The 26,694-nt window shown below is 35.7% G+C and overlaps 1 protein-coding gene across 2 annotated transcripts; it reads left to right on the plus strand.

The window, feature by feature from the left end:
* Positions 1–4,661: 4,661 nt before the first annotated feature.
* On the plus strand, positions 4,662–9,562 carry LOC139871682 (protein LONG AFTER FAR-RED 3). Of its 2 annotated transcripts, none has more exons than XM_071859416.1 (14): positions 4,662–4,825; positions 5,929–6,030; positions 6,143–6,215; positions 6,302–6,408; positions 6,505–6,628; positions 6,722–6,916; positions 7,034–7,119; positions 7,377–7,484; positions 7,559–7,654; positions 7,738–7,836; positions 7,915–7,989; positions 8,069–8,200; positions 8,281–8,396; positions 9,123–9,562. In XM_071859416.1, exons 1-14 carry the CDS (start codon positions 4,772–4,774, stop codon positions 9,295–9,297), a joined length of 1,542 nt encoding a protein of 513 aa, XP_071715517.1. In that variant the 5' UTR covers positions 4,662–4,771; the 3' UTR covers positions 9,298–9,562. The 2 variants fall into 2 exon arrangements, 1 of the variants encoding a protein (XP_071715517.1); XR_011766738.1 differs by having other exon boundaries at positions 4,668–4,825; positions 8,073–8,200; positions 9,123–9,145.
* Positions 9,563–26,694: the final 17,132 nt, after the last annotated feature.

The following is a 26,694-nucleotide window of genomic DNA, read 5'->3' on the forward strand; positions in this document are numbered from 1 at the left end:
ATATTAGATTTTAAAAGTGGGACTATAACTCACTTTCACAGATTTTTACTTCGTCAGAAAGTAAGACTTGGCCACTGGTTGATTCACGAACCTATAACAATATATACATATATATCAAAGTATGTTCAAAATATATTTACAACACTTTTAATATATTTTGATGTTTTAAGTTTATTAAGTCAGCTGTCCTCGTTAGTAACCTACAACTAGTTGTCCACAGTTAGATGTACAGAAATAAATCGATAAATATTATCTTGAATCAATCCACGACCCAGTGTATGCGTATCTCAGTATTGATCACAACTCAAACTATATATATTTTGGAATCAACCTCAACCCTGTATAGCTAACTCCAACATTCACATATAGAGTGTCTATGGTTGTTCCGAAATATATATAGATGTGTCGACATGATAGGTCGAAACATTGTATACGTGTCTATGATATCTCAAGATTACATAATATACAATACAAGTTGATTAAGTTATGGTTGGAATAGATTTGTTACCAATTTTCACGTAGCTAAAATGAGAAAAATTATCCAATCTTGTTTTACCCATAACTTCTTCATTTTAAATCCGTTTTGAGTGAATCAAATTGCTATGGTTTCATATTGAACTCTATTTTATGAATCTAAACAGAAAAGTATAGGTTTATAGTCAGAAAAATAAGTTACAAGTCGTTTTTGTAAAGGTAGTCATTTCAGTCGAAAGAACGACGTCTAGATGACCATTTTAGAAAACATAATTCCACTTTGAGTTTAACCATAATTTTTGGATATAGTTTCATGTTCATAATAAAAATCATTTTCCCAGAATAACAACTTTTAAATCAAAGTTTATCATAGTTTTTAATTAACTAACCCAAAACAGCCCGCAGTGTTACTACGACGGCGTAAATCCGATTTTACGGTGTTTTTCATGTTTTCAGGTTTTAAATCATTAAGTTAGCATATCAAATAGATATAGAACATGTGTTTACTTGATTTTAAAAGTCAAGTTAGAAGGATTAACTTTTATTTGCGAACAAGTTTAGAATTAACTAAACTATGTTCTAGTGATTACAAGTTTAAACCTTCGAATAAGATAGCTTTATATGTATGAATCGAATGATGTTATGAACATCATTACTACCTCAAGTTCCTTGGATAAACCTACTGGAAATGAAAAAAATAGATCTAGCTTCAAAGGATCCCTGGATGGCTTGAAAGTTCTTGAAGCAGAATCATGACACGAAAACAATTTAAAGTAAGATTTCCACTCGAAATAAGATTGTTATAGTTATAGAAATTGAATTAAAGTTTAAATATGATTATTACCTTGTATTAGAAAGATAACCTACTGTAAGTAACAAAGGTTTCTTGATCTTGGATGATTACTTGGAATGGATTTAGAAAACTTGGAAGTAAACTTGCAATCTTGGAAGTATTCTTGATTTTATGAAACTAAAACTTTTAGAATTTATGAAGAACACTTAGAACTTGAAGATAGAACTTGAGAGAGATCAATTAGATGAAGAAAATTGAAGAATGAAAGTGTTTGTAGGTGTTTTTGGTCGTTGGTGTATGGATTAGATATAAAGGATATGTAATTTTATTTTCATGTAAATAAGTCATGAATGATTACTCATATTTTTGTAATTTTATGAGATATTTCATGCTAGTTGCCAAATGATGGTTCCCACATGTGTTAGGTGACTCACATGGGCTGCTAAGAGCTAATCATTGGAGTGTATATACCAATAGTACATACATCTAAAAGCTGTGTATTGTACGAGTACGAATACGGGTGCATACGAGTATAATTGTTGATGAAACTGAACGAGGATGTAATTGTAAGCATTTTTGTTAAGTAGAAGTATTTTGATAAGTGTCTTGAAGTCTTTCAAAAGTGTATGAATATATATTAAAACACTACATGTATATACATTTTAACTGAGTCGTTAAGTCATCGTTAGTCGTTACATGTAAATGTTGTTTTGAAACCTTTAGGTTAACGATCTTGTTGAATGTTGTTAACCCATTGTTTATTATAACAAATGAGATGTTAAATTGTTATATTATCATGATATTATGATATATAATATATCTTAGTATGATATATATACAGTTAAATGTCGTTACAACGATAATTGTTACATATATGTCTCGTTTCGAAATCATTAAGTTAGTAGTCTTATTTTTACATATGTATTTCATTGTTAATACACTTAATAATATATTTAATTATCATTTAACATAATTAACCAAGTGTATCAATATCTTAATATGATTCATATGTACCTAGTAAGACGTTGTTATAACGATAATCGTTATATATATCGTTTTCGAGTTTCTTAAATTAATAGTCTCATTTTTATGTATATAACTCATTGTTAAAATACCTAATGAGATACATACTTATAATAAAATCATGTTAACTATATATATAACCATATATATGTCATCGTATAGTTTTTACAAGTTTTAACGTTCGTGAATCACCGGTCAACTTGGGTGGTCAATTGTCTATATGAAACCTATTTCAATTAATCAAGTCTTAACAAGTTTGATTGCTTAACATGTTGGAAACACTTAATCATGTAAATAACAATTTCATTTAATATATATATAAACATGGAAAAGTTCGGGTCACTACAGTTACCAGGTGTTCAATCCATATGAATGATATTTTTGTCTCTATGCATGAGACGTATGTTTATGAGAAATGGAAATATGAAATCTTGTGGTCTATTAAAATTATGAAATGATTATTTATGTTGAACTAATGAACTCACCAACCTTTTGGTTGACACTTGAAAGCATGTTTATTCTCAGGTATGCAATAAATCTTCCGCTGTACATTTGCTCATTTTAAGGACATTACTTGGAGTCATTCATAGCATATTTCAAAAGACGTTGCATTCGAGTCGTCAAGTTCATCAAGATTATTATTAAGTCAATTTATAGTTGGATATATTATGAAATGGTATGCATGTTGAGTTGTAAAGAAAGATTGTCTTTTAAAATCGAATGCAAGGTTTGTAAAATGTATCATATAGAGGTCAAGTACCTCGCGATGTAAACAACTGTTGTGAATCGTTTATAATCGATATGGATTTCGTCCGGATGGATTAGGACGGGTCTCTACACCATCCAAGTGTCATCTTGACCCGTAGTGCAAATGTGACCCATTTGCACCATGAACTCTTACACTAGGTCGGGATTACGCCAAACCCCTAACATTAATTTGATTGTGGTCTTAAATACACTTTTTAACACAAGGTTATCACATTTTCACACTCATTAGACAACTTAGGTCACCCAAGACTCATTCGACCCATTTCAAAGTCAACACACCCATTTGGGTCACCAACATACCCAAATAACACCCATTCATTTAATATCTAGGTGTGCTAGTAAATAACTAACCAATTAAGACTCAATATCCTCAATTAACACTTTGAAACCCTAGGTTAGTTACTACTGAGTCTTCATGACTCAATCTTACCTAAGAACACCCAAAATCATCAAATATGGGTTTTATGTTCACCATTTACCCAAACCCTAACCCTTATATAAATCAAAGTAAGGAAATCAAAGTTATGACATACCACCACAATCAAAACGTAGCTAGTGGATAGATGAACAACTTTAATACACGCGGTTTGACCCGAAATCAACTTCTTCCTCCTTGATTTGAGCTTTCTCTCTCTCAAATGGGTTTCTCACTATAGAACCTCTAATTGGAGAGATGATGTGGTTGGTAGTAATGTTGAATGTGTTTCAACCACCACACAACTGGCCACTAAAGCCCCAAACTCGTCCTCATGTGAAAAGACCAGAATGCCCCTCATTAAACTTTAAATTAAAAAGCAGGAATCTGTCAACAGCAGCAGTGCGCCACACACACCCTTAAGTGTGCGCTGAGCGCACCATGGCCTGGACAGTCTCTGACCTCTGTTTAATTACACAATGATACGCACACTCTATGTACCATATTTACACTGCTGTACAATAATAATTTGAGTCTTACAACAAAAGAAGAACGTCGATGCCAGTACCAAGAAAGCTACAATCTAGAACTAGAACTATCTATAACCGAACCCAACTAACCTCGACCAATACCATACACACGAAACATACAAACGCAAACCAAACTAATCACAATAAGCACGATGCAAAAACATAGAGACAAAAACCATAAACGAACGAAAGAAACTGAAACAACATTTTTACTGTTTTCTCATATAACCGCTCCGCTTCTCGCCTAATTGATTTGCCCAAACGATTTTTGAACTTGAACGATAAGACATTTGATGAACCGTGACCTACTAAAATTGCCTATTTGACAGAGAACTATCGTCTCGCTTTAACTATTTATTGAAAAAAGAGAAAATCAAATGAAAAAGGGAAGGAGCAGGTAAATAATTTAATGAAAATACAAAATTCTGTTTATATTTTGGAACCTTGGCGACAAGACTGAGAGTGCCATCGTCGTCAAATACACCCACTATGAATGCTTATTACTATGTAGCCATTTCAGCTTCACTTGTTCTTCTTCTTTCTCTGCTACTATCACTCAACTTCCACAACAATCACAGTTAATTAATTTTTCAATTACTTATGTATCCATAATTCGTTCATGTTTTCGAGTTTTTAATAACAAATCGTTTTATCGCAGATGTATTTAGCAAATTCAATCAATTAGGTATCACTGCTGATTTGTTAGTAACAAATGGAACGATATACACAAGTAACACCGATGATTCAACACTTGTTTTTGCTGATTCAATGGCTATTCGTGACGGTAGAATTATCCGTGTTGGCAATTATTCCTTTGTTCAGGTATGGTTATATATTTACATTTACATATATAATATATAATTAAATCAATCAATCAATTTCTGATAATCAGTCTACATTTTATGAAGTTCTCCTTTTCAATATTGGGAACTGCACCAGTACTAGTATGAACTTGATGATATTGTAGTGTAATGTTACTAATAGAAAGCTGCAAATGAACTAAAAAAAGGCATATGATCACGGCATGGATGAAAGTGATGTAGGTCTTGCCAGATTTTATTTTTCTATATATTATTGCCTTTAGAAGAAAAACATGTGTAATTGAATTACATTATAGCCTCTGGACAGAATTAGCTACTTTAACATACTACATGAAGTTGTGATGTGGTCCAGCGGTTGGTGGCCTGCCTTCTTTAGGGCAGGTGGTCAGGAGTTCGACCCCCGTTGACTACATATTAAATACACAATTTCATCTCTGCCATGAAATATCAACCCATGGCACCTTTCTCATATCGTTTGGGGGTAAAGGGGAGGGGGGTTTTACTTGGCCGTGCCCTTGGATCGGTTTCAAGGTTTCCTCCCGGGCAGCGATGGGGGCGGTGTTATTATCGACGGGAGATGATCGCAACGGGTGGTTTAGTCCCCCTCGGGTGATCCCAATCGTTGCAAAAAAAAAAAAAAAAAAAAAAAAAAACACATACTACATATTTGGTAATGTAGTCTCATGTGCTTGATTCGATACTAAAGTCTGAGTGTTGTTAGATATTGATAATCCATGTATATATTTGTTCTAGCATTCGAGTTTTTAGAGGTGTTAATACGAGTAGTGTGCATTTAATAGGAGCCCTTACATTTTGTTGCTGGAGGTGAAGTGTGTGACCATCTGTAAGTCTTTATCATTTGTGAGTTATGACTTGCATTTTCAGCCTTAGTAGCAATGTCATGTGTGTGAATGTGTGTGTATATTAACAAAAAGGGCATGGAATCTAAACCAAATTCAAATTGGGCTCTTGTTAGTTCATATGTGCTCATAATTGAGCTAACTGAACATTCGTTTTCCCGATTTATAGCTTAAATGGGTTGTAACTCTAAATAGGGACATGATTCATTTTGAACTTGTTAAAATATTATTTAAGTAATTGCAGGAAGTATCTGGATATGGAACAAAAGAGTTAAATCTTAATGGGAAAATTGTTGTTCCTGGATTTATTGACTCTCATGTCCACTTGCTACCTGGAGGACTACAGGTTCTGCTATCCTTAAGCTCATTCATACATATATTGATTCAAAAGTCTTTTTTTTCTTTTCTTTTTTTTTCTTATTTTCTTTACAATTTGGTTATGCTGCTTGACGAAACAGATGGCACGGGTGGAAGTGCGTGGCGTGAACACAAAAGATGAATTCATTAGAAAGATTAAAGAAGCAGTTGAAAGTAAGAGTTTCAGTCACTCGCATTCTGCTTTGTTTTATTATGGTGAATTTGGAACTTGTAAAAGTGGTTATCTTATGTTTTTGTAGACATGGAAAAAGGTTCGTGGGTCTTAGGTGGCGGATGGAATAATGATTTTTGGGGTGGAGAACTGCCATCAGCCTCTTGGATTGATGATATTACACCTCATCATCCTGTAAGCAATACTAAACACAAATATATAAACTTTAAAAGTTAATAATTTATATCACACATGTATAATGTATTTGATATGGGTTTATGTGACATGCAGGTGTGGCTTACAAGAATGGACGGTCACATGGGTTTGGCTAACTCTTTAGCTTTAAAATTAGCTGGTGTTACCAGTACTATGCAAGATCCAGTTGGTGGGACCATTAGCAAAAATGAAAATGGAGGTAATATGAACCGGTAATCTACTTTTTAAGGTACGATGTGTTTAACTGACAGGTCAGCTTGCTGACTCATGCGGTTGGAATCTGTATTTGCAGAACCAACGGGACTCATGATTGATTCTGCAATGAAGCTTATTATTTCATGTATTCCGGAAATTTCTGTAGAAGAAAGACGGCAAGCTTTACATCGAGCTAGTAGGTGTGCATTGATGAATGGTGTTACAACAGTTGTTGATATGGGAAGGTATTTTCCTGGAGCACCAACTGAACATTCATGGGAAGATTTTTCAGGTTTTTTATTTTATTTTATTTATTTATTTTTTTTACAGTATCATTCATAGTTTCATATCGATTTTTATCTCTAATTCACGATTTCCACCCAAACTAAGTCACCAGATAACTTTACAGATGTTTACAGATGGGCTGATTCATCAGGAAAAATGATGATCAGGATTTGCCTTTTCTTTCCGCTGCCGACATGGTCACGTCTGCATGTATGATTATACTAGATTGCAACCAACGTTCTTTGTTTTTTAGCTATTACTACAAAACTTAGTGTTCAGAATATAACAAGATGCTGTTAGTTTCTTTACAACATACTTTGTTAAGTTTGATATATTATTGCCATTTTGAGTACTTAATGTCTCTATATAACCAATAAGTTTTCTTTTCCTTTTATTCACGCAGCAAAACTGTGAATAATTCTTCTAATTAGTCACATGATAACACTAAATACAATGGTCTTATCCAGGATATAGTACAAACGACAGGTCGTAAGCTGAGCCAATGGTTATACATAGGTGGTGTGAAAGCATTTGCTGATGGATCTTTAGGGTCCAACAGTGCACTTTTCCACGAGGTAATAATTATTATACTACATAACTTATAAGCCTATTTGTTCTTGAGTTAACAGTTCGTTTGTGTTTCTTGTAGCCGTATGCCGACGAGCCTTGGAATTTCGGCCTCCAAGTTACAGATACAGAAAGTTTATATAATATGACTGTTCAATCTGACAAATCTGGTCTTCAGGTATTTCTTATCTCTTATTTTTTAATGTGCGTTTCTACTTATACATGTAACGATATATTAGCTCTAAATTTTTTCTTTATTAGGTTGCAATTCATGCTATTGGAGACAAAGCAAATGACTTGGTGTTGGATATGTACGAATCAGTTGCTTCAACAAATGGAAAACGGGATCGGAGATTTCGGGTATACGTTCTTTAATAACTATTACTATCGAATACCGATAATGGATGTTTACATGAAATGATAAAATCTTCTCTGTAGATCGAGCATGCTCAACATCTGACCCATGGAACTGCAGCCAAGTTTGGTGAACTAGAAATTGTTGCTTCAGTCCAGGTAAACGAAAGAAACTATAAGTTTATATGACCAAAATTTGGGTCTCTAATTCTCGATTTTGGACTCTACTTCTTGACAGCCAGATCATCTGCTGGACGACGCTGACTCAGCGGTTAAAAAAATTGGGGTGCAGCGGGCCCAGGAAGGATCTTATTTGTTTCAGTCACTCCTTGCCAACAATGCACTTGTGGCGTTCGGTTCTGATTGGCCTGTGAGAACTCTTTTAATTGGTCACCATTAAAACTTGCAACTTTTTTTGGTCGTTTTAACGTTTACTGAGCAAAATTTTAGGTAGCAGACATTAATCCATTAAATAGCATAAGGACTGCAATTAAGAGGATACCTCCCGGTTGGGATAAAGCTTGGAATTCAGCAGAGTGCATGAAGTTGACTGATGCTTTAAACGCGTAAGTAAACAAAAAATTATGCATCAAAATACTGATCGTTAGGCACATTGTTACTTACTATTGACTTGATCTAGGTATATTTTACCTATAAGTGGTCTATATGAAATATATGTTGAATATACGCAACACCTTCAAAATCCTTTTTTTCTCAAGAATATAGATTATCAATCGTTGTTAAATAGAGAGACTTACGTATTTGAACCAAAGACACAAAATTTACATAAAAGTTAATAAGTTTGGACGATAAGTGTTTGTAGGCCAGTTTGACCATACAAAATCATGCTTTTTGAGTGTTACGGACTCCGTATGAGTCGCTTATTTCCAGCTTTTATGATGTAAAGATTGAGATCGTGGCCAAACAACACCTAAGATCGACACAAGAAGAAGCTGGAAAATAGCAGCAGCTGTTTTATTATTCACGACAATTTTTATCAAAAGAAAAACTGATTACAATGGCTAGGCTAAAGCCTTATTTAAACACACAACTAGATAAGGATAAACACAAACATTCTGCCTGGTGATTTCTTCTTCCTCAAGTTGAATTTCGAAGCCCACCAATGGGCCCAAACAACGTTTCACCAAAATAATCCAGTAGCCCAACATGCGGCTTGGGCCTCCACTGATAAACCTGAGCCCACTTGTCTTTAGTCATGCCATCGGTACAAGATTCTGCATCAGTTTACCTCTTTTTACTTATGTTTTAAAGTGTTTAAACGATCTTTACAGGTACACTATTTCTGCAGCCCGTGCATGTTTTCTTGATGAGGATTTAGGCTCGTTATCTGCTGGCAAAATGGCCGACTTTGTCATACTCAATGCTGAATCTTGGGACAGTTTCGTGACTCAAGAAACGACTTCTGTTGCTGCAACATATGTTAGTGGTGTGCAGGCTTATCCTTGAATTTTTTGAGCTGCGAATAATTAAAATACACAGTTGCAGAAAGAAGACTGAAAAGTAAGATGGATGATGTAAGCAACTTATGCACTTGTAGTGATGCATTTTCAGCCTGGTTTTGTTGTAAAATATATATAACTTGAATAACTTGTAATCGTAGAGAAGTCTATTTACTTGAATCTGTAGTATGTTATCTAGGATTGGAAAAATCGATGGTTTTACTACTAAGCTACAACCCGTTATTAGATATCGTTGTTAAGGTTCTTCGCGTGGTCGCAATAGTGTAATACATGTTGAAATAAGTAGAAGTTGGTATCTTGCTTAATGATTAATTTGCTAGTGTTGCACGATGTGTTAGATTGGAACTGTTCTTATTTGATGTGCATACAAGCATCTATATATTTACATAGCAATTAGCGAGGCTCGTTCAAATGGTGGAACTTGCTTTATATAAAAACTTTTGTTAGAAACTTTAATGATTAATTTAGGTGATGTTGCACGATGTGTTAGATTGGAACTGTTCTTATTTGATGTGCATACAAGCATCTATATATTTAATTCGTGCCATCCCCATCTAGTTATTATTATTACGAGGTGCATTGCCCGTGCGTTGCACGAAGAACGTTATGGGCTGTGGTTGAGTGAGCTGCAAGTTGTATAGAAGGGATGGTGATGAAGTCCTTTAACAAAGACTGATGTTGCAGGCTATATAATGGGCATAATAAACATGAAATGTAGGATTCAAAATATGTTTACCAAAACTTTAGAAACGTTGTAACGTTGAACAAAACAACAAAGAACATGTAAATGCAAAAGAGCTGGTGAAGTAGAAGCTTTGTTGGAGTTGCCATGCTTTTCCTGTACAGCAGGTTGCATAGCTGCTACTTTCAATTGATGTGCAACCTTTCTTGACAAAAGTGGAGGTGCAATCTGCGAGAAACAATTTGTATAATAGTTACGTCATCATGATATTGTGATACTACAGTGATTATATTTGGAATTATTGTTCCAAAAACATGAAATTCCGCTAAAAGTGTTCCTTGTATCATTCTTAAAAAAACTTGTGCGCACGATACATGTTCATTATAATTTATGTAGCAGTATCCATATGCTACATAAATCATATGATTAGCCCTAAAGAATGGTATGGTTAGATATCTACGGGGTCCGGATTCTCACAATTTGTAATTACTCGGGACGATGATAAAGAACGATTATGACACAGTCAACATCGGTCAAAGTCAAACTTAGTGACCATATCCGAGCACTCATACAGAAATGAGCACACATGCGTATAGGTGGGCCTCATATAGAAGGGACTTTCGTATTCAATGTTAATATAATAAAAATTTAACGATCTTCACAGGAAGCAAAGGTGGAAATCCAATTAAAGAAAAAGACTTTTTCAAATGTTACATGTTTATTATCATTAATGTAGCTGGATCGGTATGGTCTATAAATCATATAATTAGTCCTAAAGAATGGTATGTTTCAACATTTGTAATTACTCTGTACAATGTTCAAAATCGATTATGAAACACTCTACATCGGTTTAAGTGAAACTTAGTCAGCGTATTCCTACAGAAATGATCACACATTCGTATATAAGGGAATTTCGCAGTTAATGTTAATGTAAGGAAAATTTAGCCGTTTTCACAGAAAGTATAGTTTGAAATCAAAGTAAAGAACCTGTGCAGCCCCACCTCACAAAAGTGTAGATCTAGTCAACAAAAACAATTAGTATAACAGTAAGTTAATCTTTAATAGACTAAAGGGTAGGTCAATTGCAGTAGGCTAATCACATGAACAGAAACCTGGTTACTTTTTATATGTATAGAAAATATGTAAGCTGATCAAAGGAAAAAAGATGGTAAGGGTTTAGCGGTACCTTTATAAATTGTGGTTCAAGTTGAAGAAGGTTCTTTGTAGACGACATTTCTTGTGTGGCCCTTCAAAGTTTCATCGTTGTCATCTATCATTACTATCACACCCCCAGTTAGGGTCCGGGCGAAATGTGACTTAATATCAAAATATACCAACATATTATAATAACGAGAACAATAGTAAATGAGAAAATTAACTTCAATGAGTACGCAGCGGAAAATGAAATGTCGTTACAAAGGAATAAAGTAATTGTTTAAATGCAATAGTAATAAATGCGATAATCTCTTGGTCCTATGTCAAAGTAGCATCACATAAGCAGTAGATAAGTAAGCTTGAGTCAAACAGCACCTGAGACAAAACATGCTAAAGTGTCAACCAAAAAGGTTGAGTGAAGTTCATAGGTTTAACAAAAGTTTGACCGTTGTTTTAGACCACAAGATTTAGTTTGTAAAGTTGATCTCCCGCAGGATCAAAAAGTTATGCCAAAGCGTGATATTTAGACTAAACGTTCAAGTTTGCCCCATGACAAGTTGTGTCTGTCCTTGTCGGTTTAAATTTCATTATCAAGTAATACAAAGACTTAGTCAAATGTATTGGGGACGTTACTCCCGATAGGCCTACCCCCAATAATTAAGCATGCCGCAACAATTAAAAATATCACTGTAGGGCCTTAGTCGGACATAGCCGGGTATAACATAGTTTAACAGTTTGGTACTTGTGTCTAAAGTTTAAAAAGTAAAAACAGCATGTGTCTCACCCCAAATAAGTAAGTTTGCTAGCAATAAAGAGGGGCTATGAATTCACCTTAGTAAGTAGAGAGAGAGTTATTCCTCGGAATAGTGAGTTGAACGAGTGAGCAGGAAAGTCATCCTATTGACATTTACGAGTAGTTAAGTGTTTTGCCCATGTTTGAGTTTAAGTACGTGTTTATGTATAGTTTGTTTCACTAAGTTTCTATTCTTAGTAAGTTTCTATTTTTAGAAAGTTTTCATTTTTAGAAAGTTTCCTATTTTAGTAGGTTCCCTATTTTAGTAAGTTTCTATACTTAGAAAGTTTCTACTTAAAGAGTATTTTTCCATTTTAGGATACTTGTCGTATTAGATAAGCTTCCAATCACCCATTTCCCTTCGAATGGCTATTTCAGGTCTAGGGGCTTGAGCTATAGGACCCTTTAAATCGGAAATCCAAACCCTTCCGCCTAGAGTTTCGTAGAAACCATTCGTCAAGAAAGTTCGAAGATCTATACATCTCTAATACATATCCCAAAAAGGTTTTTATGTGTTACAATATAAGTAGTAGGTTATAGGTGCTAATAATAGTAATAGTGTATACATGTTAATCAATAGTGTAACGACCCGTCAAAATCGCTATTGACGCGGCACGTTAATCATTGATTCCACAGTGAGGTTTTGACCTCTATATGATACGTTTTGATAAAATATTGCATTCATTAAAATAAGTGACTTTCTAAACATAGAAAGTTATAAACATGTGGGCAAGTGCTTAGGTGTAAGCAAAACCCCGAAATACATAAGTCTTTAATTTACAGGTTGACATCACAGTCCAATTATTTATTACACAACGCAGTTTTATTTTGAATGCAATAAACTTTGTACAAAGCATGAGAGACTCCATGCAGGCAACAAGCACATCACAGCGGAAGCATTCTAAGGACCTGAGAATAAAACATGCTAAAAAGTCAGCACGAATGTTGGTGAGTTATAGGTTTAATTGCTCGAGTCATAAACATATATAAAGATAGACCACAAGATTTCATCAAAAGTTTATCAATAGATTCTACGTAACAGAGCACCCTGGTAACTAAACTTAACGCTATAGTGATAATTACCTCATTCGTTTTAATACACGCAAACCAACGTGTCTTAAACTCAAATAACATACGTCCGTTAAAAGGTTAGCGCTCTAGCTCGGACGGGGATGTCAAGCCCTATGGATCCATATACAATTATTCGCGCCCACCAGTCCATATCCTATGTACTGGTAGCTACTAGTTACCAAAGCTAAGGGATTTTCGGTTTAACTCAGTGTAGAATTTAGTATGTACTTGTGTCTTATCGCGTTTAAAATAAATTGCATGTATTCTCAACCCAAAAATATTTAAAGTATTTAAAAAGGAAGACTATAAACTCACAGTTCAATATTGCGATTCAATATTGTAGGCAAATTGCGTAGACGTAATGATGGTAGATGACTGTATGGTTGGCCTTGGATTCAAGAACAATACCCCGAATAATACCTAATATTTCCTTAGCTTAAAGCGGTTTGAAATCCGAATTAAAAACACCCTCGTATATACCTTATTATTATTAAACTTAAATTTAAAATTATAATTATAATATAAATATAAATATTAAGAGATAAATGTGAAAACTTCGTCGAACAAACTGCGTATTTATATTACTTTTCGATTTACTGTAGCTCATGCGACCGCATGAGTTTTCAGTGTTTTTGCCATGCGATCGCATGGCCGCCTTTTCCGTTTTTGTTTGCTAGTTCGTCGACATCAAATAGTGTGTTACTGTAGCAAATAGTGTTACTGTAGCAAATAGTGTTTTACTGTAGCAAATAGTGTTTTACTGTAGCAAATAGTGTTTACTGTAGCAAATACTGTTTACTTTAGCAAATCACTGTAGCAAATAGTGTTTTACTGTAGGAAAGTCGTTTTTACTTGTACATATATATATATATACATACATATAATTGTTCATGAATCGTTGAGAGTAGTCAAAGGTAATTGTATATATGAAACAGTTCTAAAATTTTGAGACTCAATCTAACAGACTTTGTTTAACGTGCCAAAATAATAAATCGTATAGAGAATTGGTTTAAATTAGTCGAAATTTTTCGGGTCATCACAATACCTCCCCGTTAAAGAAAATTTCGTCCCGAAATTTTGAGTAGTACCTGTTTCATGAGCGATATCAGTGAACAAATGTGGATACTTTTGCTTCATTTGATCTTCACGTTCCCAAGTAAACTCGGGTCCTCGTCTTGCGTTCCAACGAACTCTAACTATCGGTATTTTGCTTTGTTTTAATTGTTTGACCTCACGGTCCATGATTTTAACAGGTTCTTCGACAAAATGGAGTTTATCATTAATTCGTATTTCGTCAAGAGGAATTACGACATCCTCTTCAGCTAAACATTTCTTCAAATTTGACAGAACACTACTAAGTTCTTGCGGTAGCTTTAATCGATAAGCAACTGCTCCAATTCTTTCGGTGATTTCAAAGGGTCCTACGTACCTAGGACTTAGCTTTCCTCGTTTACTGAATCGTACAACGCCTTTCCAGGGTGACACTTTCAACATGACTTTGTCGCCCACTTGAAATTCTAGCGGTTTTCTTCTTACATCAGCATAACTCTTTTGGCGACTCATGGCCGTTTTCAATCGCTGTTGTATTTGAATGATCTTTTCGGTGGTTTCGTGAATAATTTCTGGTCCAGTAAGTTGTCTTTCTCCTACTTCACTCCAACAGATAGGAGATCTGCACTTTCTACCGTAAAGTGCTTCAAATGGTGCTGCGTTGATGCTCGTATGATAGCTGTTATTGTATGAAAATTCTGCCAACGGTAAGTGTCGATCCCAACTGGTTCCAAAGTCAATCACGCATGCCCGTAACATGTCTTCCAATGTTTGTATTGTTCTTTCACTTTGACCATCTGTCTGTGGGTGATAAGCGGTGCTCATATCTAATCGAGTTCCCAATGCTTTTTGTAATGATTGCCAAAAACGTGATGTGAATCGGGTGTCGCGATCAGATATGATGGAGATGGGTACACCATGCCTGGAAACTACTTCCTTCAAATATAGGCGTGCTAATTTCTCCATACTGTCTGTCTCCTTTATTGGTAGGAAGTGAGCTGATTTAGTTAGACGATCAACTATCACCCAAATAGTATCATGACTACTTGCAGTCCTTGGCAATTTCGTAATGAAATCCATGGTTATTCTTTCCCATTTCCACTGCGGAATTTCTGGTTGTTGCAGTAATCCTGACGGCTTTTGGTGCTCAGCTTTAACCTTTGCACACGTCAAACATTTGCTTGCATAAGTAGCAATTTCTGTCTTCATATTAGGCCACCAATAGAACTTCTTGAGGTCGTGGTACATTTTCCCATTTCCTGGGTGAATTGAGTACCTCGTTTTGTGTGCTTCATCTAGTACTAGTTGCCTTAGGTTACCATGTCTTGGTACCCATATCCTACCAGCAAAATACAGGGTTCCATCGGCTTTTACTTCAAGTTGTTTTTCTAACCCTTTGCTCATTTCACCTTTTTCGTTTTCTTCTTTTAAAGCTTCTAACTGTGCTGCTTGAATTTGCTTTGTGAGATCAGTACGAATTGTAATATTCAAAGCTCGGACCCTAAGAGGTTTTACTCTTTCTTTTCGACTTAGGGCATCAGCTACAACATTAGCTTTTCCGGGGTGGTAACGGATTTCACAATCGTAATCGTTTAACAACTCTACCCAGCGACGTTGCCTCATATTGAGTTGTTTTTGATCAAAAATATGCTGAAGACTCTTATGGTCGGTGTACACTGTACACTTGGTGCCATATAGATAGTGTCTCCATATTTTGAGTGCAAAAACTACTGCTCCAAATTCCAAATCGTGCGTCGTATAGTTCTTTTCATGAATTTTTAGTTGTCGTGAGGCATATGCGATAACTTTTGTGCGTTGCATTAATACACATCCTAAACCTTGGCGCGAAGCGTCACAATAGATCACGAAATCATCATTTCCTTCCGGTAATGACAAAATGGGTGCAGACGTTAACTTCTTCTTTAATAACTGGAATGAGGATTCCTGTTCCGTGGACCAATCATACTTCTTTCCCTTTTGAGTCAATGCAGTTAAGGGTTTGGCGATTCTAGAGAAATCTTGAATGAATCTTCGGTAGTAACCAGCAAGACCTAAGAATTGGCGGATTTGTGTTGGAGTCTTCGGTGTTTCCCATTTACTAATGGCTTCGATCTTGGCGGGGTCAACTTTAATTCCATGTTTACTGACAACATGGCCCAAAAATTGTACTTCTTGTAACCAGAAATCACACTTCGAAAATTTTGCGTACAATTCTTCTTTCTTGAGTATCTCTAGTACCAGTCTTAAGTGTTGCTCATGTTCTTCCTTGTTCTTCGAGTAAATCAATATGTCGTCGATAAAAACAATGACAAATTTGTCTAAATACAGTCTACAGATGCGATTCATTAGATCCATGAATACTGCTGGAGCATTAGTCAATCCAAAAGGCATGACTAAAAATTCATAGTGACCGTAACGGGTTCTGAACGCTGTTTTAGGAACATCTTCTTCCTTCACTCTCAGCTGATGATATCCGGAGCGTAGATCAATCTTAGAATAAACACTTGATCCTTGCAATTGATCAAACAAATCATCAATCCTCGGTAATGGGTACCGATTCTTGATCGTTAATTTATTTAATTCTCGGTAATCTATGCACATTCTCATAGATCCATCCTTCTTCTTGACGAACAGAATAGGAGCACCCCAAGGTGAAAAACTAGGACGAATAAATCCACGGTCCGATAATTCTTGCAACTGGTCTTGTAATTCTTGCATTTCTGAAGGTGCAAGTCTATATGGAGATCGGGCTACAGGTGCAGCTCCTGGCATGAGATCAATCTGGAATTCTACACATCTGTGTGGAGGTAGCCCCGATAATTCTTCTGGAAATACTCCGGGATATTCTCTTACAACCGGCATGTCATCAATGCTTCTTTCTTCAGTACCGATCTTCTTTACGTGTGCCAGAATAGCATAACAACCTTTTCTTATAAGTTTCTGGGCCTTCATACAGCTGATAAAGTTCAGTTTTGAGTTGTTCTTCTCCCCATAAATCATTAATGACGTTTCATCCTTACGAGGGATGCGGATTGCTTTCTCAGCGCAAACAACTTCCGCTCTTGTTTTGGACATCCAGTCCATGCCAACGATTACATCAAAACTTCCTAATTCTATGGGTATCAAATCAATTTTGAAGGTTTCACCAGCGAGATTCATTTCGCAACCATGGCAAATTTTATCGGCTTTTATCAGTTTACCATTAGCTAATTCAATAGTATATTTATCGTCTAGAGGTAATGACGCACATTTTAGTTTAAAACTAAAGTCTTTACACATATAACTTCTATCAGCACCCGTATCAAACATAATAGAAGCTAGTTGATTATTAACGGTAAACGTACCCGTGACAAGATTAGGATCCTCACGTGCTTTACTGGCACTAACATTAAATGCCCTCCCACATGCGGGTTCTTTGTTCTTCTCCTTATCAGGGCATTGATTTATAAAGTGACCAGACTTCCCGCATCCATAACATTTCTTGACATCGGTCAATTTTGTCTTTACTTCAGAAACGGTGGCATAACAATCTTTCGCCACATGTCCTTTCTTGTTGCACTTATCACAGACCACTTGGCAATAGCCTGCATGATGTGTGTAACACCTTTTGCAGAACGAATGAGGTCCCTTATAGTTTGGACTTGCAGTTGCCCCATCTTGTTTACCTTTAAAAGTTTCTTGTTTCTTCAGGTGAGTACTTTTGCCCTTATATTCTCCCCATTTCCTCTTTCCTTCAGTTGTCTTGACTTCGGTAATTGGTGCCTTAATCGAACTCTCTGTGATCTGGTCCATGAGTTGGTGTGCTATTGTCATGGCTTCTGCATCGTATTTGGTTTGGACGATGTAACATTTTCTTTGATATTGATCGATAAACCGTCAATATACATTTCTATCTTTCGTTTCTCGTTTGGCACCAATTCGGGACCCAACAAGGCTAGTTCCATGAAACGCTTTTCATAGTTATTGAGATTCGCACCGATAACCTTCAGATTACGTAACTCAGATTCCATTTTTCTGATCTCGTTTCGAGGACAGTACTCCTCGATTAGCATCTTTTTCAGTTCTTCCCAAGAGATATCATATGCCGTATCTATTCCTTCTGCTTTAGCATAATTGTTCCACCAAGTAAGTGCACCGTCTTGCAACGTACACGAAGCATACTTTGACTTGTCTCCGTTCGCACAATTACTGATTTTGAAAACGGACTCCATCTTTTCAAACCATCGGGTTAGACCGACTGGTCCCTCGGTTCCACTAAACGTCTGTGGTTTGCATCCTTGAAAAGTTTTGTATGAGCATCCGTTTCGTGAGTTTGTGTTTACGGCTGCTGCTTTGGCTGCTGCTTCGGCAGTTGCTTTTGCTGCCTCGGCTGCAGCAATTCTTTCATTCACACGTTTCTCGACTAGTTGCTCAAACTCAGCATCCGACATTTGAGACATGTTTCTTCAATAAACACAACAGATATAATTTAATCATACAGAATATTATAGGTAAAATGAGTTGTCAATAGTTAATCGTAGCATATTAATAATATGAACCGATTATTATAAAAGCCTTTTCTTCTTATTAGCATTTTATAATTATTTCTAGGGTATTACCTACCCGTTAAGTTCATACATAATAGCTAGTACAAGGAATTAACTACTAAAATCCTAATAATATTCCACTATGAAAAATTATAGCGAGTTATTACATTATTATGTAATAATAATAATAAGAAGTAGTAATAATACAAATAATCATTCCATGCATTTATTATTAATAAACCAAAATAATACAATACAATACAATACTGATATTTTACATATGCTTATTTTACATAACAAGATAGAGTAGCACACATAAGCAATAGAATAGCGCATGGAAGATTTATGGTTGCGAGGTCGTTTATTCAGAACTATCAGAAACTTCTTCCCATTTGGTTCTCTCTGCCAATTGTTTGTGTGCACATGGTCTGACAGACATTCTGGCAGTGTATTTTATTTTTGGTTGGGGTTTTGAGGTACCCGTTGCCTCAGTGGGTTTAATACAATAAGGGTGGTTACGGATCGAATGATCATGTTCCTTTTTAATAATTAAGGACTTTTTATTATTGTGGTTGTTTTTATTATCTATAGCAAGTTGGAATTTCTCCTTAATGATCTCTTTTATTTCACTAGCGAAATCCTCCTCCTTACTGATTTCGTCTGATGACGAACTGTCTGAGTCATGTGTAGGAGAATATGATGACGAACTGCGAGAATATGTACCGGTGGTCATGAACCGAAATCTTCCAGGCGTAATCGGCACAACCCGCCCATCGGCGGTATATCTGGACCAATGTCCATATTTGTTTAGAAATGGACGATCCTCGTTTACTCCAGGGATCATGGGTCCATGCCAATGATACTGTGGCTCCGGAAAACTAGAGTTGGGTGGAGCTGGAACCTCCTCTGGGTTTACCGGGAGTTGAGATTCCCCGGCTAACACAATTTCTTCTTTAATAGGTATTGGAACGCCCTTTTCAGTTGTGGATAGAATAGATTCAGTGTCCGATTCCGAGTCGTACAAAATGATAGGATTAGAAGAAGTCATCTATCACATAATTGAAACAACAATTACGTTAGCATATAAATATATTACATATAATGTTTTTGACCAAACGATAAGCAAAAATCAGTAAAAACAAATATGGTCATAGTCCAGACTCACTAATGCATCCTAACAATTACTAGTTAAACACACTAATGTAATTTCTGGTTCCCTATGACCTCAAGCTCTGATACCAACTGTAACGACCCGTCAAAATCGCTATTGACGCGGCACGTTAATCATTGATTCCACAGTGAGGTTTTGACCTCTATATGATACGTTTTGATAAAATATTGCATTCATTAAAATAAGTGACTTTCTAAACATAGAAAGTTATAAACATGTGGGCAAGTGCTTAGGTATAAGCAAAACCCCGAAATACATAAGTCTTTAATTTACAGGTTGACATCACAGTCCAATTATTTATTACACAACGCAGTTTTATTTTGAATGCAAAAAACTTTGTACAAAGCATGAGAGACTCCATGCAGGCAACAAGCACATCACATCGGAAGCATTCTAAGGACCTGAGAATAAAACATGCTAAAAAGTCAACACGAATGTTGGTGAGTTATAGGTTTAATTGCTCGAGTCATAAACATATATAAAGATAGACCACAAGATTTCATCAAAAGTTTATCAATAGATTCTACGTAACAGAGCACCCTGGTAACTAAACTTAACGCTATAGTGATAATTACCCCATTCGTTTTAATACACGCAAACCAACGTGTCTTAAACTCAAATAACATACGTCCGTTAAAAGGCTAGCGCTCTAGCTCGGACGGGGATGTCAAGCCCTATGGATCCATATACAATTATTCGCGCCCACCAGTCCATATCCTATGTACTGGCAGCTACTAGTTACCAAAGCTAAGGGATTTTCGGTTTAACTCAGTGTAGAATTTAGTATGTACTTGTGTCTTATCGCGTTTAAAATAAATTGCATGTATTCTCAGCCCAAAAATATTTAAAGTATTTAAAAAGGGAGACTATAAACTCACAGTTCAATATTGCGATTCAATATTGTAGGAAAATTGCGTAGACGTAATGATGGTAGATGACTGTATGGTTGGCCTTGGATTCAAGAACAATACCTCGAATAATACCTAATATTTCCTTAGCTTAAAGCGGCTTGAAACCCGAATTAAAAACACCCTCGTATATACCTTATTATTATTAAACTTAAATTTAAAATTATAATTATAATATAAATATAAATATTAAGAGATAAATGTGAAAAACTTCGTCGAACAAACTGCGTATTTATATTACTTTTCGATTTACTGTAGCTCATGCGATCGCATGAGTTTTCAGTGTTTTTGCCATGCGATCGCATGGCCGCCTTTTCCGTTTTTGTTTGCTAGTTCGTCGACATCAAATAGTGTGTTACTGTAGCAAATAGTGTTTACTGTAGCAAATAGTGTTTTACTGTAGCAAATAGTGTTTACTGTATCAAATAGTGTTTACTGTAGCAAATCACTATAGCAAATAGTGTTTTACTGTAGGAAAGTCGTTTTTACTTGTACATATATATATATATATATATATATATATATATATATATATATATATATATATACATACATATAATTGTTCATGAATCGTTGAGAGTAGTCAAAGGTAATTGTATATATGAAACAGTTCTAAAATTTTGAGACTCAATCTAACAGACTTTGTTTAACGTGCCAAAATAATAAATCGTATAGAGAATTGGTTTAAATTAATCGAAATTTTTTGGGTCATCACAAATAGTATTAGGGTTTCATTAATTAGGGTTAGTTAAAGTAGTAATTAATAACTAGGGTTTAGTAATTAATGTTCTAGGGTTTCATAAATGTCTAGGGTTTACTTATTAATTAGGGTTTTTAATAAACTAGGGTTTTGATTAAAGTAGTATAGTTTAGGTATAATTAGGGTTTAGGGTTTTAGTATATATATGTATGTGAAATCGTGTATATATATATGTATACAAAAATTTATTTTTTATAAGTATATATATGTATGTCGATTTATATGTATATATATATAAGTTTATTTTGTTTCCTTAATTAAACACTAACAAATCTCCTAAATGTATCTAGGGTTTTAAAGATCAAAACTTCCTTCCCTTTTTCTTCTTCTTCTAGTCGACACATACACACACATGTATAGATTTATATATATATTTTTTTACATGTAGATCTAGATTTGTTCTTATGTTTATGTGTTTATGAATTTATATGAATATAGATTAAAACAAAGATCAAAGAATTAAGGAAATAGTTTAGGGTTTTATATTATATCTTTGAAGATCCAAGTAGATTAACAAAGATAAGATGAACTTGATGAAGACGGAAGATCAAAGCCTTGAATATCTTGAAGAACACCTTGAAAATTCTTGAAGATCACGAAGAACGTGAAGAACACTTGAAGATTACTTGGAAACCCTCAAGGATTTCGATGGTGTGGTGGTGGATTTCGGTTTTTGGGGCCGAAATCAAGAGAGAAAGAGAGAGATTTTTGAGTGAGGGATTTGTTTGTGATTTGGTATATGGAATAGTTTAGCCTAGGTCCCTATTTATAGGAGTGTTAGGATTATTCTAGAATTAGGATTTTATAAGGAATTACTTAGGGAACAAGTCTAACTTGGAGAAGGGGTTAGGGTTGGTGATTTGGGCCAAAATTTTAGAGGGTATGAGGGTAATTTTACCCTCTAAAAATCGGCTAGGGTTTAGGGAGATTAGGGTTTAATATTTTCACTTAAGTCCTTGTACTTTAATTTAGCTTAATAACCCTTAATTATCCAAGTTTATTTATTTTAATTACACAAGTCTTTATAGTTATATATTTGTTCACAAAGACTAATTAACTTATTATTTTTATTAACTTGTAAATTAATGTACAAAGTTAATTATCATATTTTATAATTCTTAACGCTTAACCTTTTTCGATTAAAGTTTAATTATTAAGTTTATTTATATTGTTGGGCATTTAATAAGGAAAAGTATAGAATGGAAAAATGAGAAATATAGAATGGAAAAATGAGAGTCGTTATAGTACCTCCCAGTTATTGAAAACTTCGTCCTGAAGTTTTTAGGTAGTTTCCTCGTTTGCATCAGAAGTTGAGAAGAGATGGGGATATTTTCGTTTCATGTGGTCTTTGCGTTCCCAGGTATATTCGGGGCCTCTATGCGAATTCCACCGGACTTTAACGATAGGTATGTTGCTTTTACGCGTTTGTTTGACCTCTCCTTCCATGATTTCTATAGGTTCTTCAACAAAGTGCATTTGCTCATCAATGCGGACATCATCCAGAGGAATAACGAGTGTGTCATCAGCAAGACACCGTTTAAGATTTGAGACATGAAACACATCATGTACTTGACTGAGTTCGGTTGGTAGTTTTAATCGATATTCCACGGGACCGACTATTTCAGTGATAGTGAAAGGTCCTACATATCGTGGACTGAGTTTACTTCGCTTATCAAAGCGGACAACACCTTTCCAAGGGGATACTTTCAACATGACTTTATCACTAACTTGGTATTCGATGTCTTTTCGTTTCTTATCGGCATAGCTCTTTTGTCGACTACGGGCAGTTTCTAAACATTGCTTAATCTGAACGATCTTTTCGGTAGTTTCGTGAATAATTTCAGGACCAGTTAAATGTCTATCCTCAAGTTCATCCCAACACAGAGGGGATCTACACTTCCGTCCATATAAAGCTTCAAAAGATGCAGCCTTAATACTGGAGTGTTAACTGTTGTTATAAGAAAATTCAACCAAAGGTAGATGTCTATCCCATCCTTTGCCGAAATCGATTGCACAAGCACGTAGCATATCTTCCATAGTTTGGATAGTCCGTTCACTTTGACCATCCGTTTGGGGATGATAGGCTGTACTCATGTCGAGTTGAGTTCCAAGAGCAGATTGTAAAGTTTTCCAGAATCGAGAAACAAATCGACTGTCGCGATCAGAAATAATCAAGATAGGAACACCATGACGTGAGACAATTTCTATAATATAAAGCTGTGCTAATCTCTCCATCTTGTCGGTTTCCTTGATCTGTATGAAATGCGCATATTTAGTAAGACAATCAACTATGACCCAAATAGTATCGTTACCGTTCGCAGTCTTAGGTAACTTAGTAACAAAGTCCATAGTGATACATTCCCACTTCCACTGCGGAATATCAGGTTATGTCAACAGACCAGAAGGCTTTTGATGTTCGGCCTTGACCTTCAAACAAGTAAGACACTTACTAACATAAGTAGCAATGTCGGCTTTCATGTTAGGCCACCAGTAGAATTGCTTCACATCGTGATACATTTTAACGGAACCGGGATGAATAGAATATCTAGTCTTATGAGCTTCATCCAAGACTAGTTCACGGAGATTACCGAAACGAGGAACCCAAATTCTATTGCTAAAGTACCGTGTACCATTAGCTTTCACTTGAAGTTGGTTCTCAAAACCAATGGGTCCTTCACCTTTGATAAGTTTCGGTTTAATGGCTTCCAATTGAGCTTCACAGATTCGTGAGATAAGATTTGATTTGATTTTCAGGTTTAGAGCACGAACACGTTTAACATCGGCTTTCCGACTAAGGGCATCGGCAACTACATTCGCCTTGCCAGGATGATATTATAGCTCACAGTGATAATCGTTCAATAACTCGAGCCATCAACTTTGCCTCATGTTCAGCTGTTTTTGATCAAAGATGTGTCGAAGACTTTTATAATCAGTGTACACCATAAAATGGGTACCATACAAATAATGTCTCCATATCTTTAATGCGAATATCACGGCACCTAACTCAAGGTCATGCGTGGTATAGTTCTCTTCATGTTTCTTCAACTGCCTAGATGCGTAGGCAATAACTTTTTCACGTTGCATTAGAACACAACCAAAGCCTTGCTTCGAAGCATCGCAGTAAACAACAAAGTCATCAGTCCCTTCAGGTAAAGATAGAATTGGGGCTGTGGTCAATTTCTCCTTAAGAATCTTGAAAGCAGATTCCTGTTCTTCGGACAACTCAAATTTCTTCCCTTTTTGAGTTAGCTTCGTAAGAGGCTTAGCAATGAGAGAAAAATCTTTAATGAATCTCCGATAGTAACCGGCAAGTCCCAAAAACTGGCGAATATGTTTTGCAGTCTTTGGTATCTCCCAGTTCTGAATAGTAGTGATTTTAGCAGGATCGACATGTATTCCGCTTCTATCAACAACATGTCCAAGGAATTGTATGGTTTTTAACCAAAACTCGCACTTAGAGAATTTAGCATAAAGTTGTTCCCTTCTTAAGAGTTCAAGAATCATGCACAAATGTTGCTCATGTTCTTCCTCACTCTTGGAATAGATTAAGATGTCATCAATGAATACAATGACGAATTTATCGAGATAGGGTTTGCAAACACGGTTCATAAGATCCATGAACACAGTAGGAGCATTAGTCAAACCAAAAGGCATAACACAAAACTCATAGTGTCCATAGCGAGTGCGAAAAGCAGTCTTGGGAATATCAGATTCCTTTACTCTGAGTTGGTGATAACCTGACCTTAAGTCAATCTTTGAATAGACGCTTGATCCTTGAAGTTGATCAAACAGATCATCGATATGCGGCAACGGATAACGGTTCTTGATAGTAAGCTTGTTAAGTTCACGGTAGTCAATACACATCCTTAACGTACCATCCTTCTTCTTAACAAACAGAATAGGAGCTCCCCATGGGGACGAGCTTGGACGAATAAAACCTTTATCCAATAGTTCTTGGAGCTGGTTGGATAATTCCTTCATCTCGGATGGTGCTAAACGATACGGGGCTTTAGCAATAGGAGCAGCACCGGGAGTTAAATCAATTTGAAATTCAACTTGTCGAGGAGGTGGAAGACCAGAAAGATCTTCGGGAAACACATCAGGATAGTCTTTAACCACTGGTACATCTTCAATATGCTTTTCTTCATATTCAATCAGCTTAACGTGGGCTAGAATGGCTGGGTTGTAGCGACCCGACCAAATCATGTTTGACGGCGCCGTCTACTTAGGTCCCGTTACGTGGTCATAAGTCTTTAAAACAACGTTTGACCAAAAGATATGTCGCATTCATTTCAAATGTAAAGATTGTTCAAAGTCTACAAGAATAGTTCCACCACAAGTTACGTTACAAAGTTATAAGTACAAATGAAACTTATGCGACACAATTTAAAAGTAGCCAAAAACGCTCAATGTATGCATAAATACTCGACATCCAATGCAAGTATCAAATTAATGAGCGGAAGCATGTATCATGTATCGTTCAAGGACCTGAGAAAGACATAGAAATCTGTCAACGAAAACGTTGGTGAAATCATAGGTTTAAGTAAGTAAGTACAAGTGAACCACAAGATTTGCAACAATGAGATAACAGTAATACATTCCAAAAGTTTGTTTCACGAGCACCCAATTATCAATGCTTAACATTCCTTCCATAGAACCCCATCACAATAGTGTTAGAACATACACTGTTTCTCGAAAATACATTTCATTCGTAAACGGTAGCGAACCGTTTGAATGAGGGTTTGTCAAACCCATATGGCCATATAACATAAGTTCTCGCTTACACCCGGCAAGTGTAATTAATGATAATCGAATTGAGGATTTTTGTTCAAACTCGTATGTAGAATGTTTGTTTTCCTGTACTTGTGTTCACTTAGTAAAAAGAAACGTTTATGTTTTTCTCATCCCAAATGTAAATTCAAAAAGAGTAAAAGTGGGACTATGATCTCACCTTGAGTGCACGAGTAGTAAAGTACTTCAACAAGTAAACTTGTGCAAAGAACAATGATAGTCTTGACCTAAACAAATAGGTTGTATCAATAACGATAGTCACGATTGGTCAAAGATGTTCAATTAGTCCTATGGCTCGTTAAGACTTGATCATAATAGCATGTGAATCAAATTGTCATGTTTCATGCAAGGTACAAGTATAAAAGCATGTTAGAACGATTGCACAAATATTTGGTTAAGTTTGATTAAAAGTCAACTTAGGTCGGGTCAAAGTCAACGAAAAAGTCAACACGTTCGGGTCAGGTCCCGAACTATTT

This window comes from Rutidosis leptorrhynchoides, chromosome 1, assembly GCF_046630445.1.
Source record: "Rutidosis leptorrhynchoides isolate AG116_Rl617_1_P2 chromosome 1, CSIRO_AGI_Rlap_v1, whole genome shotgun sequence".
Taxonomy (NCBI): domain Eukaryota; kingdom Viridiplantae; phylum Streptophyta; class Magnoliopsida; order Asterales; family Asteraceae; genus Rutidosis; species Rutidosis leptorrhynchoides.

Bases quoted from the DNA above. Each gene is read 5' to 3' on its own strand.
- LOC139871682 (XM_071859416.1), top strand. From the start codon at position 4,772: ATGGCTATTCGTGACGGTAGAATTATCCGTGTTGGCAATTATTCCTTT. The intron at 6,409-6,504 runs GTAAGCAATACT...TGTGACATGCAG, and splicing joins ATATTACACCTCATCATCCT to GTGTGGCTTACAAGAATGGA. The intron at 7,485-7,558 runs GTAATAATTATT...TGTTTCTTGTAG, and splicing joins ACAGTGCACTTTTCCACGAG to CCGTATGCCGACGAGCCTTG.